Source organism: Volvox carteri, assembly GCF_000143455.1.
Source record: "Volvox carteri f. nagariensis unplaced genomic scaffold VOLCAscaffold_44, whole genome shotgun sequence".
In the NCBI taxonomy this organism is placed as follows: domain Eukaryota; kingdom Viridiplantae; phylum Chlorophyta; class Chlorophyceae; order Chlamydomonadales; family Volvocaceae; genus Volvox; species Volvox carteri.
In genome coordinates this window covers 124,408-140,422 of record NW_003307587.1, presented here as the reverse complement: position 1 = coordinate 140,422, position 16,015 = coordinate 124,408, and the positions used below count along the sequence as shown (strand labels likewise).

The 16,015-nt window shown below is 56.0% G+C and overlaps 2 protein-coding genes across 2 annotated transcripts; one reads left to right on the top strand and one right to left on the bottom strand.

The window, feature by feature from the left end:
- Positions 1-570: 570 nt before the first annotated feature.
- VOLCADRAFT_118786 (uncharacterized protein) lies at positions 571-7,868 on the bottom strand (the record flags this gene model as incomplete). Its single annotated transcript, XM_002954540.1, has 13 exons — positions 571-636; positions 1,135-1,260; positions 1,524-2,050; positions 2,402-2,538; positions 2,902-3,071; positions 3,815-4,029; positions 4,347-4,494; positions 5,386-5,427; positions 5,719-5,799; positions 6,133-6,207; positions 6,764-6,851; positions 7,300-7,438; positions 7,679-7,868. The coding sequence occupies 13 exons, from the start codon at positions 7,866-7,868 to the stop codon at positions 571-573; spliced, it is 2,004 nt and encodes a 667-aa protein (XP_002954586.1).
- A 1,588-nt stretch (positions 7,869-9,456) lies between these two features.
- Positions 9,457-14,152, top strand: pdcd2 (programmed cell death protein 2, C terminal; the record flags this gene model as incomplete). Its single annotated transcript, XM_002954605.1, has 9 exons — positions 9,457-9,522; positions 9,642-9,731; positions 10,169-10,252; positions 10,754-10,825; positions 11,199-11,318; positions 11,528-11,892; positions 12,457-12,577; positions 13,404-13,562; positions 13,985-14,152. 9 exons carry the CDS (start codon positions 9,457-9,459, stop codon positions 14,150-14,152), a joined length of 1,245 nt encoding a protein of 414 aa, XP_002954651.1.
- Positions 14,153-16,015: the final 1,863 nt, after the last annotated feature.

Sequence of the window (16,015 nt, the reverse complement as noted above, 5' to 3'; positions counted from 1 at the left end):
TTCCTTGTCTCCTCTTCCACACTTCATCTGGCCGTATCTACACACGTAATGCGTAAATTGCATAAAATAAAAATCCCTAAACAATATCATTTACTGTTATATTCGCTGACTCCAAAAACTGTATGTGTAAATACATCCCAGAAGCCCAGCACCCCTGGCATCTGGGTGTCTCTGGGTGCAAAAATAAAAACTCAAAACTAACGAACTAACGAAAATGAGGAAAAAGAGCGCAAATGAAGCAGGAGGATTAGGAGCACCTAAAATATCTCTCACTGATGTACGGGTAAGCGTTACAGATAGAAGGGATTATCTTTGCACTCGGGAGGGGGGGAGATACGTTCCCCCCCCTCACAAAGGACACACAACCCCAGACGAAGCAAAGCAATGCGACAAGAAGTAAAAATCCCGTGTGCGCCTCTCTTACATCTGTGTGTGTGTTTGTAGATATGTATATTCTGTATGTGTGCTCTCTCTGTGTGTGTATCTGTATGTATGTTTGTATGGTTATATGTGTGCATGTGTATTTCTTAACGCATCCGCCTAAACACATACCCCCTAATACACACCAAGCTAAACACCCGCTGTACACCCATGTCCATCAGGATACGACTTATCGCGGACCTCCGCCCTCTTCCCCTGTGTGTGTGTGTACGTGTGTGTGTGTGTGTGTGTGTGTGTGTGTGTGTGTGTGTGTGTGTGTGCATGTGTGTATGTGTGTGTGCAAACACACACACGCACACACATTAGAACCCCTCCGCCAGCACCACCAACTTGTCGCCCGCCACTAGCTGCACCTCCAGGTCGGCGGGTGGAGCAAGATGAAGGACCCCCCTGTGGCAGTAGCCCAGAGCCACTTCACCATCCCTACGAAGTAGCTCCGAAACCTGCCGGTTTATACACGTACGGCAACACCACGTGCCGTACGTCACATACGGTTTTGTTATTCGGGTTTTCAATTGCAGGTTCGGCGAGAGCGGGGCAGAGGGTGAAGTGGTGGAGGCCGAAACACACCCGGATGCGTGTGCGTGTAGCGTTACTGAATGGCGCTGTGGACGGGTTAGGCTGGGGGAGTTCCTTTCCATCTTTTTATGGCTTGGCCGGCTGTGCCTTTCAAGCCCATCCTCAGTGCCGTACCTGGGACCAGCTGACGTGGCTGTACGGCGGAATGCCGTACCGATCAGAGCGCTTGATGTAGATTTCGTAGCCCTCCTCGTCCAGCAAATCCTCCAGCGCGCTCACTATCATCGGCTCGGCGCCAACCTGAATATTAAGCATGTTTGTTTGTTTGTATGCCGGAATGTATGTGTACGATTTTAGTGCGAACAAGTACGGCAGCCGGCCGCGGACAATGCGTAAAGGGGCAAAACTGACGGGATTGACGTCGTTGTTAATCATTATGGCTTCCAGCCTTGTCAGGAAGGATGTGTACATTGCCAGTATGGTGACCGAACGTCGGACCCAAGGCCCTGTACTGCAGTACGACATACCGTATGTCGCACATGATGACGCACATATTACTTTACCTGTGCCAACATTCCGCTGATCAGTGCCTGCGGCTCGATGATCTCGATATTCAGTCCCCGGCTAGCCACAGCGCCGCCGCCGCCAACGCCAGGGACCGCCGCCACGACCGCTGTACGGACAGCCGTACGACATGCCTCGACACCAATGTACTGCAGCACGGATCTAGTTTGTGGGTCCCTGATGGAACAGACAAACGTCAGTGGCCGGGACGGCGGCGGCGGGCGCTGCTCGAAGGGTGCCGCCGCCGCCGCCGCCGCCACCGCAGCTGCTGACTCCGACGTCGACTCGCCGTCGTCGTCATTTATACTGCTAATGCTGCTAAAACTGCCGCGGACGCCATCCCCAGCAAGTACGGCACTCCGCCAGTACTCATCAGGATCAATGCTGGCCGCGACTGCTGCTGCGGCAGCGACATCCTCAGCGCCTCCACAGGACATGACCCACGGGTCCGCTACCAGCCGTTGCAGCAGCAGCGCCGTGCCAACTGCCACTGCATCCGCCTCGTCCGGTGGTAAACCCTCCGTACCTGCATTGCAGCCCACGGGTTGCACCCGACCGACTCAGCGGTACAACAATAGATGCCTAATTTAGCCTCACCTCACCCAACCCTAATGCTGCTCCATCTTTGCCTTTTTATTAGCTGCTGCGGCCGCGGAGGCAGCGGCGGCGCCTTCCCTCAGCCCCAGCCCCAGCCTTCCTTCCCTCAGCCTCAGCAGGCGTAGTCCTTTCAGCCGTCGTATATCGTACAGTCCACTTAACTGACAACCGCAACCGCTGTACCCTCTCCGGCTTTAGCCTTAGCCTAAGCCTTGGTCGCGCCCCGTCTCCCCGCAACTCATCTCCCCCACATTCATCACACCAGACAGAGCCCACTCACCCGACAGGATGACGGCGTCTGCGGCCGCCACATCCGCCCCTAGCAGCGCCCCGGGTCCCAGCGGATCCCCCACGTGGTTCCGGAGCACCAGCCGGTTGAGCGGTGTTGGGCCGGAGGGCAGCCCAGCGCAGGGCTCCCTGCACCCCACAATAGGCGAAACAAATACCACAGATAGACACACAGACAGACACACAGATAGACACACAGATAGACACACAGACAGACACACAGATAGACACACAGACAGACACACAGATAGACACACAGACAGACACACAGATAGACACACAGATAGACACACAGACAGACACACAGACAGACACACAGATAGACACACAGACCCACACCTCAGTGAACATGCGGCTCAGTTCACATGCATGCATACATGCATGCATGCATACATGCATGCATGCATACATGCATGCATGCATACATGCATGCATACATGCACGTATCCCCCCCGCCCCTCAAACTCCCCGCTAGTCCCCAATCCCACTCACGGCGACACGACGGTCACACAGCACCCCGGGGCTCCGAACTCGTCCAGTGCGGCCAGCAGGGGGCCACTCAGGCAGCTGTCGAACGACAGAAGCAGGAGGCGGCGCGGGCGGGAACGATGGCCATCGTATCGGCGGCATAGGGGCGGCAGCTGGGGTGCCTCAGGGGCCGTCTGTAGGGGGCCAAGGGTGGGCCGTGGTGGAATAGGTCGGGGAATTGCATGATGATGATAATAATGTTGGTGATGTTGGTGATGTTGGTGATGTTGGTGATGTTGGTGATGTTGGTGATGGTGATGGTGATGGTGATGGTGATGATGGTGTAATGGTGATGGTGGTGATGGTGATGGTGATGGTGATGATGGTGATGATGGTGATGGTGGTGATGATGGTGATGGTGATGATGGTGATGATGATGGTGATGGTGGTGATGGTGATGATGGTGATGATGGTGATGATGGTGATGATGGTGATGATGGTGATGATGGTAATGATGGTGATGATGGTGATGATGGGGGTGATGATGGTGATGATGGTGATGATGGTGATGATGGTGATGGTGGTGATGGTGATGGTGGTATGATGATGATGGTGATGGTGGTATGATGGTGATGATGGCGATGATGGTGATGGTGGTGATGATGGTGATGATGGCGATGATGGTGATGATACAAACGGGGACAAAAAGGTTCAACAGCTGCCGACGCGTCCAAAGCGCATTAGGCACATTTTTGGGGAAATGTAGGAAGTGGAAAGCACTTCCCAGGGGTTGTTAGGAGGTGGGTTATGGGGGATGGAGATGGGGCCGAGTGGTTGGGAGGGAAGAGGTGAGGGGAGCACATATATACAAACATACGTACATACATATGCACGCAAATACACATGGACACGCCGTGACGCCCTCACGCACACGCACCTTCCCCCCAATAAAGGTACAATCCCCCAGTGTGGCAGCCAGCAGCAACAGCCTGTCGTACGGCTCGAGCACCCGGTCGTCCGGAGGCGAAAGAATAATGCTGTTACCGCTGCTACTGCTGCTACTGTTACTGCGTTTGCTGACCTCCGCGCCAGGCAATAGACCGCATAGCACTGCCCGGCGGAAGCGGCGCCGTACCTCAGCAAATGTACGACCTGTATGTACGGCAAGGGTTTGATTCCAGGTGGGCACTCTACAGCACGTTTGGGGTGGGCGCAAGGCGGCAAGGCGGCAAGGATTGTGTGTTTGCAACAAAATCAACCTCAAGAAGCCAGCAAAAAACAGTAACTAACGAAACACAAGAACAGGACTAACAAACACAGAAACAGAGCTAACGAAACTTCAGGGAGGGCCCTATACCACAGCAACAGAGGTCTGAACCCCACATCCCGCATCTCCCTCAAAGCCTCCCAGCACGAGTATCCAAACGCTCCCAATCCAACCACCCAACCACCCAACCAACCAAACGCACCCGCCAGTTCGGGAGGTAGCTCCAGCAGTCGCAAGGACGCGTCGTCAGCACGGCAAAACACAGCGTCGAAGACCGCCGCAAGGCCAGGCTGTACGGCACACTGTACCGCTACACGAGAGGTACTGCTGGCGCTGGACACGTACGTCACCTGACACAGGTTTTAGGTAGCGCAGCATAAAGTCAGTCAGTTAGGATATGTTCAGCCCACTTAAAGGCGATGTAAGGTACGGCACGGGTATGGGTACGACACCGTGTACTGCACGCTATGGAGGAAAAAGAGGGCGGTGTTTAGGATGCCTTCTACGCCATTGGAGTTGTACCTTGGGGTGGATTACTAATGAGGCTTACTGGTGAGGAAAGATTACCCGTAAGGTAATGACCCGCCGTACACATATACCCGCCGTACACACACATGCTGCTAACGCACGTGCACCGTTCCGCCGCCGTCAACCACCAACCGTATCTCTATTCACTCCCGTATCCCCTGCTATTTCTCCTGCGCAAAAACCACCAAACACCAGTCTCCAATTACCACCACCACTATAACCGCAACCACCCCAACCACCCCAACCACCTGTAACGGATCATCCGGATCAAAGTCAGCAACCGCCGCTGCGGCGGCCATCATCCCCCCTGACGTAGCTGCCGTACTGCTCTCCACCACCACGCGCTGCCGCCGGGGCCGGGCCCCCTGCTGCTGGTGCTGGTGCTGCTGGTGCTGCTGGTGTTGATGTTGGTGTTGATGTTGGTGTTGATGTTGGTGTTGATGTTGCGAAGGGCTGTTGGACCCACCATTATGTTCGGATGATGCCGAGGTTGAAGACGACGATGCGGATGACATGGCTGGAGGTGTTGATGTGGCCCGGGGGTGGTGGGGGTGGTGCGCAGAGCCATTGTGGTTGAGGCGGTGGTCGTTAGCGGGATGGTGATGTGGGTTATGGGATTGCGGCTGCAGGGAGCGGAGGGCGGTGAGACACAACTGCTGTTGCAGCGCGGGGCCTAGGTGACCCGCGGGTCGGTCAGGCGCCAGCAGCAGCACTGTACGAGCATGCGGCGCCGCCACGCGCTCCAGGTCAGAGACCTGCAAACAGAGTTGCAAAGAACCGTAATATTATTTGTCAGTTATCAGTTAAGTGGTGTCAGTTGGTAAGTTACGTACAATTGGTGAAATTGTAACCGAATTTGGTAGGCAGACGAGGAGCGAGCACATGCAGAAAAATCATGGTGGCTATTGGTGGTTACAGTTGGCGGTTTCTGTTCTATTTTTAGGGTTGCCCGGATGAGCCGGAACCGCCAAGGGATGTACGACACTCTTATTCTCCCCTACGGTAATATTAGGTCACAGTTGCCAACCGCCAACCGCCAGCCTCACCTTTATGGGACTGCCGTGCCGTGTGACTACTCGGCCAAAGTGTTTCGGGAGAACGTCCGCGATCATGTTATCCAGCTCGTCCTACGGAACAAGTACGGTAACCAAAGCATGGGAATGTACGGCGTGGTACGTACGAATGTAATTACCTCACCGCCCAGGGGGAGAGAGAAGGTAACAAGAATGCAGAGAAGGCACAACAGCATGAGGGCAGTACCCGCCGTACATATCCGTACATACGCACGTGTAACTGCTACACCACGTCCTGTGTTTCACCGCAATAACAACCCTTTCCGGTGTTTTCGTGGAACTCGGCGACTCAGCTGGCACGGTACGGCTCCGTACAGTACGTACGGCACAGTACGAGCACATCCAGCTGAGATCGTAATTCAGCACCTTGCCATCCCTCTCACTTACCTTGGGGTATGTGCTCAGTACGGCAATGTCCCCCGCATACACGTGCGACCCATGGGCCTCTCGTGCGCCCAGTATCTGCCATGGCACATCATGGGCACATTGTGTTGTTCAGGTTCAGGAGGGGGAGGAGGGGGCTTTTGCAGGGGCTTTCCCTAAGTAGTGCGCATGCGGCCGTAATGTATATGTATAAATGTGAATATATATATATATATATATACCATATACTTGCGAGCTGACCAGGAACTAAGTTGAGGCGCCGTTGATCCGCTAGATTTGGTTGGATGCTGGTGGTGAGTTGCTGAACCCAACGAATACATTCTGAAGTCGGATGGGGTGAACGGATTAGGGTGCCCCTCTAGCAGGGGAGAGCAGGGAACTGCCTCGGGAAAGGGGGCCGCTGGTGAAGCTATACCACCCTGTAACAACATACATACCATATAATGGTATATATGTAGTATATATACCATTATATATATTACATACATACATACATACACTATATAATTTATTACGAATGAGGGTTGGAGGAAAGCCGGGTGAGGGACGACCCCAGGGGAACCTGGACCCCGCTCCAATTGCGTCACACACACACACACACACACCTCCCTCGCTCCCCCGACCCACCCCCCACCTTCTGTAGGGTCCCGACCACTCGGCCAGGTGCTACCCCGCAGTCAAGTACGACAGTGTGATCCCGGGAGGGCAGCGGGAAGTTGCCACTGGAGGGATTTGGGGGTGCGGGGTGTCGGGGGTAGGGTGGGGTGGGGAAAGGGAAACTGCGGGTTCCTGGTCTGGAAGGGGGGGGGACGAACCACTAACAGTGGGATGTGTATTGGATGTCAGCGGCTCCACGGCGGCGGCGGGTGCGGCGGCGGCGCCCAGGAGGAGCTGAGAGTCCGTCGTAGCAGCAGGAGCCGCAGCAGGCCAGGTCGTTGTCGATCGCGTGTGAAGTGAGAGACATGGCTATGGGGGGTGGGGAATACGAACCAAGGCAGGTCCCTGCTGCTGCTGTTGCTGTTGCTGTTGCTGTTGCTGGTGCTGCTGCAGGGAAAGGGCATCATCCATAGAGGATACAGAAACAGGGAGAGACAGGCACACAAATACAACGCACCGTTTCTCCCGGCTTTCTTCCCCCCCTCCCCCCCGGCCCACGAAACACACACACACCATCGTATCTCCTCCACGTTACTCCGCACGTCCTCAGTCAGCAACCCCACCAACGTGGCGAAGGTGTACAGCGACAAGAGGTGTACGGCCACCAGCACCAGCCGGGCGCTGACCTGGGGAAAGCGGGTGATGTCCGCACCTGGGTACGGCAGTAGGTACGAACGTACGGCAGGGAGGGGAAGAGAGAGGGAAGAGAGAAAAAACACAACACAGTGGACTGCGTGTCAATGCGGTGACGGGTACGACCGGATTTTGCTTCAGACGCTGCGGCAAATGGCGAGTGGCGAGTGGTGATGAAAACCCCGCATTTTCCCCTCCTTTACCCCTCCCCCCAAAACTCCCATCCCCTTCGCTTTCCCGCCCTCCAGCCTGCACGCACCCGGCACGCTCTGTAGCACGTAGAATGTCAGTTGCGCAGCCTCCCCCCAGGCCATGTTGGTCGCTTTCATCAATAACCACGAGCCTATCAACACGATGGGCAGACCCACACACACCAGCGCCACCAGCTTGCCCCAGGTGGGCAACCGGAACAGCAACATCAACCTGTACTGCAGCATCTGCAGAGGCATGTCGTATGGTTTCGGTGCGGAAGCCAGTAGGTACAAGAAGCCTGTTATAAGGTTGTGCCAAATCTTGTTTTATCTTCTGGATCGCTGCGATGGCTTCGGATCGCATTGATTGATTGATGGATTGCTACTCTGTCTGTCGGCTATCCGTTCGGCTGCCCGGAGATGATGTGTGTGTATTTGCGTATATGTGTGTATGTGTGTGTGTGTTTTACCCACGCGCTACCTCCCCTTCCCTCCCCTCCCTCCAGCACCATCCCCCATTCGTTTACCCCTCCCATCGCGGATCACCTGGGCCCTACGTGTGAGCCACTGCCTCCAGGCGGACTGCCGGGAAGCGAACCAGGAGAAGGAAACCAGGAGGAATGGGAGCGAGGAGGAGGAAGAGGAGGAAGAGAAGGAGGAGGAGGCGGACTGCTTGTTCAACTGCCGTACGCTGACGATGCCGTGCAGGGCCAGGTTCCAAAAGGGCCCTGTTGTGGTGCTGGTGGTGTTTGTGGCGGCGGGGGAGGGGGAGGGGAAGGCTAGGGGATTGGAGGCGGAAGCTGAGGTAGGCGTGGTGGGGGAGGAGGCGTGGTGGGGGAGGTTATCGTGGGGGCTAACCCCCGAGGCTGCCTGCTGGGTGTTTGAGGCCGCGTCGGCTGGGTTCGTGTCATCGGGCTCACCAGCTGCAGTAGCCAGTACGGCAGGGGAGTTGGAGGGGCAACGCGTTGCATGTGGCTTGGTACCGTTGCTGACAGGGCTGTTGTTGCTCCTGCTGCTGACGGGGACATGATTGGGGCTGGTGAGGGGAGTACTGGCAGTGCCGTGGATTGGAGTGTTGTGGGCGGCGGTGTTGGTGGAGGTGGAAATGGGGTTGAAGGGGGTGGGGTAGAGGGGCCATGGGCGTGCGTTGAGACGTAGGGCCCGGTGCCCCGGGGGAGAGCGGGTGTTGCCGGGAGGGCAAAACCAAGAGGTGCGTGTTCCTGGATTGGGTTTGATGGTGGTTATGGTGGTTATGGTCGTTGTGCGTAGCCATCTCATTTTGGTTTTGGGTGTGCGGAGCAAGAATCTGCCGCCTGGTGTTGCCGTCGTGCAGGAGGAGCCTGATGTTGGTCTCGCGCAGGAGTCCATTATGCACGTTGTCAAACGATGGAAATGGTTGCAGCCACTAGGATTGTACACAGAGGCTTGCTGATGTGCGCCTTGAGCTGGTGTTTTTGGGGGACCACAGAACAGTCAAGGACACAGCTCCCATCAGCCTAGAAGCGCCGTTGTTTAAACGCCGAAAACAGACATTAAAGTATTCCAAACCACTTACTGTATGTGGTTTGAACCAGTTGAAAGGATAGGCAGTATTTATCGCTTTTCAGTTTATTCAGGTAGCACTAAACGGACGTCGGATGGTCGGAACCGTTGGCAATGAGCCAATGACGCTCTTCCATCAGAGTTACTTTGGCGTCCAGTGCGCCTGATTATGATACCCTGTATTTTGCAATCCTTGGGTTGGCATCTTTTCCATCGCGTGACAATACGTTTCCGCCATAGCTAGCGGTGATTTTGTTACGTTCTTCAGTATCACTATCGGTGAATATATTGATTTTGCTTTCAAATGCCAAGTGTGGAAACAACGCGGCCAGCGCAGCAAGTCCCAGATGATGAAGAGGAGCCCGACGAGGTAGGGCAGCAGTCCTGGACAGCATTTCACTTTCAGAAACATGTTAAGGAAACCGTCGCGGGGAACAAACTGCTCGGCGCTCTTCTAGTCATTGAGCGGCGCCGCCTTGCGAGATGCAGATTTCCTGGAACCTGGGCTTTGTAGAGGAGCCAGAGAAGCCCCACCTGCTGCTACGGCACCACTTTCCGAGTAAAGTTGGCGGCAGACCGGTGGGTGCGCTCGGAGCCCTGTGAACCGCTCGGGGCTTTAAAACTCGTTTTGACCCGGTACTCAGCATCACGTTGTGCCGCATGGCTCGATACCTCGTCTTTCAGCTCCTCCGCCAGATTATTCTTTTCAATGGCCCCATGCCCAGTAGCGACATCAGTAGCTGCGTTCTCGGCTTTTCGACTTGCGCAAACCCGTCCCCTCCCGCCGCCGTCCCTTCAGCCCCACTCCCCCCACTACCGGAATCACACGCATTCCCCGTCGGGCTCTGTCTTTGGCCTCCACATCCCCGCAGCCATCATCAACCACAAGCGCCTTCCTCTCCCGCCAGTCCTCTCCGGCACCCCCTTTTTCCCACGCGCAGCACATGAAATGCCCCCGGTCCTACCACACTAACCCACCTATCGCCCCTTTTTCTCACCCCCTCGCATTCTCCCAGGCATGGCTGGATCCTGTACGTCTGCCCACGCGGGAGATGCTCACGTGCCGTGCGAGCGGGAAACCTCTGGATTTTCTTCTACAGGTAAAATTTTTAACAATTTAAACATTCTATGAACATATCTTTACGTATTAATTTACTTAATATTTATTATTCATTAATAATACTTATTTAATTAATTAATTTTACTTATTTAATTTGTTTTGGCGGATTAGAGCATCTCTTAGGATATGGAAATAGGTAGCGAGGGGGCGAGGGGGGACTTGGTGTCAAAATCAATTGCCTGTTGTGTGCCTTGCACAAGAGGGATACACGGACATCCCATCGCCAAACTGCAACCTGATTCATACTGCCGTACGTTAGGTACGAACAAACGGAGACTTAGACACCAGTGTGCAGAAAGCACTGCTGGTGTTTTCTCGTACAAGGCACTGAGCCTAGCCTTGGATTTAAGAACACCTGAGCTCCTTCCTTTCCAGCTGTTCAATCTCACTCCCGTCCCTGCGCCTCGCAATTCCGTGTTTTTGTGCGTTCGCATACATGTCGTACAATTGTGCTGTCGTACTGTACGAAATGGATTTACAGATCTACGCGCCTGTGGACGCTAACCCTGTCGAAGGCTTCCACAGGTCGTTGTTTCTGTTCATCAGCCCGGAGGTGAGTAGTCGCCGAAATGTGTGGGTGTTATGTGCGCGTGTGCGTATGTATGTATGTATGATGTGTGTTCTGGGCGTTGGGAGAGGAACCATATAATAATGCAGAGAAGTAACAAAAAAATTGGAATGCCGACGTTCCAAAAGGGAAAGAGCATGGGACCGGCAGGGGGCCCCCCGCGGCGGAAGAGGACGCGGACTTCAAACCCCGGGATGGGGGAGTTTAAGGGGTAGGGTAGGAAGAGGTAGGGGTAGGCGTGTCCCAGGTAACACACACACATACACGCTTTTTGTATTTGGCAAATTTGCCTGGCCCCCAGCTCCACACGTACCCCTCACCCTCTTCCCCCCCCGACCTTCCCCCCCTGGCGTCGTAGGGGTCTCGCCTCCGCGAGCCCGGGGCTGTACGACTGTTCCGCTGCCAACTCCCCCGCCATAACCCCTACTACCCCTCAGAGCCCCCAACTGTGAAAGACAAGTACCCGCCGCGACTCCGGGTAGGATGATGGTGATGATAGGGATGTTGATGGGGGGTGTTACACTGTGGGCGGCTCTCGTCCCGAGAAAGGACCGAGAGCACCGCGCAGGGCCCTGACCGGGGGCCGAAACACAGCGCAGGGGCAGGCGCGCGGCTCTACGTTCGTCGATGTTAGTGATGTTTATGATGTTTATGTTGCGACTGCTACTGCCACTGCCACTGCTGCAGCCCTCCGACGCCGACGCCAGCCGGGAGCGGGATCCTTGGCGGTCACTGGACGCGGAGCGGCCCCCGGGGGCGTCGGCGTCATCGTCGTCATCGTCCTCTTCAGTGTCAGCAGCAGCTGCAGCAGCAGCTAAAAAGCGAAAAGGCGGCAGCGCTAACGCTCAAACGGCGGCTGCTGAGCTGGCTGGGGCGGCGCCGTTAGGTGATGGCGCCGGTGGGAGCGGGAGCAGCGGCAGTACTACGGCAGCGGCGGCGGCGGCGGCCCCGTTGCCGCGGATAAGCATTCGAGGGCCTGGCGGTCTGTACCCGGAGTTGGAGCTGGTTGTCGAGCCGGAGGATGATTACCAGGAGGGCGACGACGAGGAGGAGTGGGAGGAAGAGTCGCGAGAACAACAGCAGCAAATGCAGTCACAGCAGTCACAGTCGCAGTCGCAACCCCCATTAGGCGCAGCAGCAGCAGCGGCGGCGGCGGAGGGTTTAGGAGGGGGGGAGCGGAGAGCACCGGATCCTGGCAGTGGTGGCGGTGGCGCACGGGCAGCAGCAGCAGCACCCGCACCACCACCATCATCATCATCACCACGAGGAGGGGTGGAGGCAGAGGTTCGCAGGTTGGTCAGTGGTTGGGCGCTCCCCCACCCCACCCGTCCCCGCAGGTAGCAACCCATCTGCGTATTGCTCTGTTGCTGTCGAAAGTCATCATCAGGCATCTCTTCCTGGACAGGTCTAATCTTCCCCCTAAACCTAAACCTAGCTCTCCTGGCGGCGCAACCCTGCCTGAGACAGACAGACACACAGACACACACACACACGCAAGCATGCCCGCCCACCCGCCCGCGCGCGCGCGCGGAGCTCTTTCGCACGCCATGACCAAAAGTTTGAAATTTCCTCCCCTTCTTACCCGCGTGTGTTTTCCTTCGTCGCCTCCCACATAGGGCCCTACAGCAGTACCGAGCTCGGGTGGCTGCCGAGGGGGATCTGGACGACGAGGAGCTGCCGCCGGAGGTGGTGGAGGCGGTGGAGGGGGCGGCGGCGCCCGAGCAGACGTGCTTTGCGGTGAGGGAGGAGGGGATTCATTTTGGGGATTCATTTGGGGATGGGGAGCGGCGTTAGCGAGTGACGGCGAGAGTGGGTGGCGGGGCAGGCAAGGGAGCGAGCTTGGCTGCTGCTTACTCTGTGTGTATCTGAGTTTGTGTGTGTGTCTGCATGTATGTGTGTATGGCATGACACCTGATCTTCTGAATGTACAGCAGCGCTCAGGCCCCGCACGCCGGGGCGCTCCGGGACCCCACGCCCCTCATCATGACCTCTTGCCCTGGCAGCAGCTTCACTCGTTCGTGGTTCGTCTTTCCCCCACCTCTCCTCACCCCACCGAGCCCATGGATTGTCGGAACCTGCGACAGCAGTCTTTTCCAAAGTCCTCAGGTCCCTCCCTTTATAAGGCCCCTTTCCCCAGTTTCCTAATATTTCTCCCCTCCCCCGCTTTCCTCACAAGTTGCGACTGGTAGTCAATATTCTTTATTACGTACTTCGGCGGCGTATCAGAGTCTATATCCTCCTTGGCATCAGCTTCACTCGTTCACGTGGTTCGTCTTCCCTCCCTTCCTCCTCCTCCTCCTCCGTGTCCAAGCCCGCATCCTCCGATCTGCGCCGCTCTTCTTGACCTGCTGGAGGTCCCTGGACCTCCCAGTGCCGCGTGTTGTGTGTTTGCCCCCCCCCCCCAAAATGCACTGCCTCACCCACCCCACACGCCCACGTCCCCTGGCACGTGGATGCTTGCATACATACGTACATACATACATATATACATACATACATCCTGGCTTTCAAAACTCTGGATCCACGTGGGATCCGCATCACCCACGCCGACGTACATTCGCAGGACTTCCAAGCCCGCGTGTCGTGGGCACCCCGGCAAGTCATCCGGTATTGCTTCCAGAGGGGCGCCCGGCCGCTGTGGCCAGCACCGCACCACCGGCCGGGTCCGGGCGACATCCCGCCCTGCTGTCACTGCGGTAGCCCCAGGACACACGAGTTCCAGGTGCGGCCGGGGCCGGGGGGGTGGAGCGGGGGCGTGTGTGTGTATGCGTGTGTGTGTATCAGATGGTGAAGATGATGATGATGCCGTATAGATGATGCCAATATAGATGATGATCAACGTGCAAGCAGGTTGAAGAAGGGTTTTGAGTTAGTACATGCAGAGCTTTACCTAACAAGATATGTAGAATTGTAGTCCAGGAATGAAGCAGTGGTAGAAAATTTGGCACATTTGGTTCGGTGCATGGTGTGTTTCAACTCCGTACTTTACCCGCTGCTGCTGATTGGCGACTCCCCCTTTGCCACCGGCATTTCACTTCCCACGTTTCGCTTTCCATTTTTCAATTCCCATTTTTCAATTCCACTTTCTCCCATATCGCATATCGCATAGGATTCCCCCTTGCCATGGGTTTCCCCGTCCTGCAGGTCCTGCCGCAGCTGCTGCACTACCTGCACCTGGACGAGGAGGACCCCGCCAGCCCCGACTGGTCGACATTGGTGGCCTTCACGTGCGCGGCCTCATGCTCACCAGCAGCTGGTGCAGAGTGCTCGTACCTCGAAGAGCTGGTGTGGGTGCAGCCGCCTGCACTGTGAGGGGGAGGGTGGAGGAGCCAGAGGAGGCGCACGAGATGCGGGAGGAGGGGGAGAGAGAGGGCGGGGGAGGGGGCAGTACTGTAGTTTATTTTTCCGGAAGGGTGAATTTGTTTACTGTTGTCACGTCTGCAGTAGCATTCCTCCGTACTTCCGTACCGCCGTGCCTGCCCTCGATGTCGGTCGTGGATGATGCGGGCCTTGGGTGTGCTGGTTCTGCTGCTGGTGGTTGCCTGAGCACCGGTGTGTGAAAGATGTAATATATATGTAATACACGCACACGCCGTCCTTAACAAACTGTTGGGCACACACCCGTTACCACCCAAATCCATGGATCCATGGGAATCCGGATCCTTTGGATCCAGTGTCACTAAACTGGATTTTGGATCTTGTCTCAAGCACTTCTTGGTGGGTGGGTGCGCTCGGTCGGGTAGCTGCGACAGCGGCTTCCCATCCGACCCGCAGCTCTTGGCTGAGACTGCAGGCAGTGTGTGTGACCGAACATGGCATTAATGGCGTACGACGATGTTGGTCTAGTTTGTGAAGGCCCTGGGAAGAGCCTGATAGCCCCCAGCAGGTAAAGCAGACTTGCTAAATGTTGTGGCGGCATGGCTGCAGTGTCGAGCTGAGCTGCTGGCCTGTGGCTCTGCATCAGCGGGGCTGGGCATGGAGGGGGCCGGCGGTCAGCCAGGCAGGTCGCCATAGCGGATGGCAAAAGAGATCTCCAGGGGGATCTGGCGCCGAGGGGCTGTCACTTGCACCTGTACCCTCACCTCACCTCACGGGTCGCAAACATGTCTTGAGGGAGGGAGGTGAAGGACCTCGTTACATGAGCTGTTGCCAAAGGGGGGAATCATTTGCATGACAGGATCCTACTGCAGGGATCAAGTTGCATTCGCAGCCCGCAGCCAGACACCTCCCTCATTTTAGGCAACATGTTGACGCCAACTGATATATTCCTTTGTGGAGCCAAAAGCTTGTGCACATTGCGGATGCACATCCATCACGGGCTTAGCCTGCTGTAATATTCACTTCACCAGAGCGGTACGGCATCGCACTTCTTCATAAGGCAGTAACGGCCAACTGAATTGCAGAAGCCATTTGGGACAGATGTGTCTGTGTCTGAACTGGTTACGCTTCGGATTTGGGTATACGACATACATGTATCAGTCTTTTACAGGCATCCATTGTAAGCTTAGGCTATCCAAGTCCACGTCGAGTGAAGCAAGCAAGTACGTGTCCAGATTTGAAAGATCTAAATATATAAATTTCATGTCGGGCTTCTTTGGGTTCTGAACTGGTTATGCTTCGGGTTCAGGTACAACAACATGCGGTGCTCGCTTGGTGCGGTGGGATGGTGGTGAGTGGCTGATTGGATCTTCACTAGACGACACGTCCTGGGGATATTACGGGCGAATCGGAGGGGTTGGGCTGGGCCCGGCAGACAATCAATTACTTACCCGTGCTTTGGAAAAATGAATAAATGCTGCTGCAATCGTCTGTGTATCTGTATCGGTGTTCAATCCGCGTCAAACAGTCCGCGATGGTTCTGCAATCTACCCCCGTCGTCTATGTGCGGACCCCCATCCACACAACACACATCACACACAACGGGGTCCCCCCCACACACAGACAGACACACATACACACGCATCACACACAACAGACACACACGATCTAACCATATGCCGGCTGGTTACCCCGACATCCCCTCCCAACACGCCCTGAGAGTGTGCCGACCCAACCACCAGGGGCTTCCGCTGTTCAGAAGCCGTGCAGGGTAACAAACCAGCCCCTTGTAGCTCACCACCACCACCACCACCACCACCACCACCACCACCACCACCTCAGCACCACCACCACCAT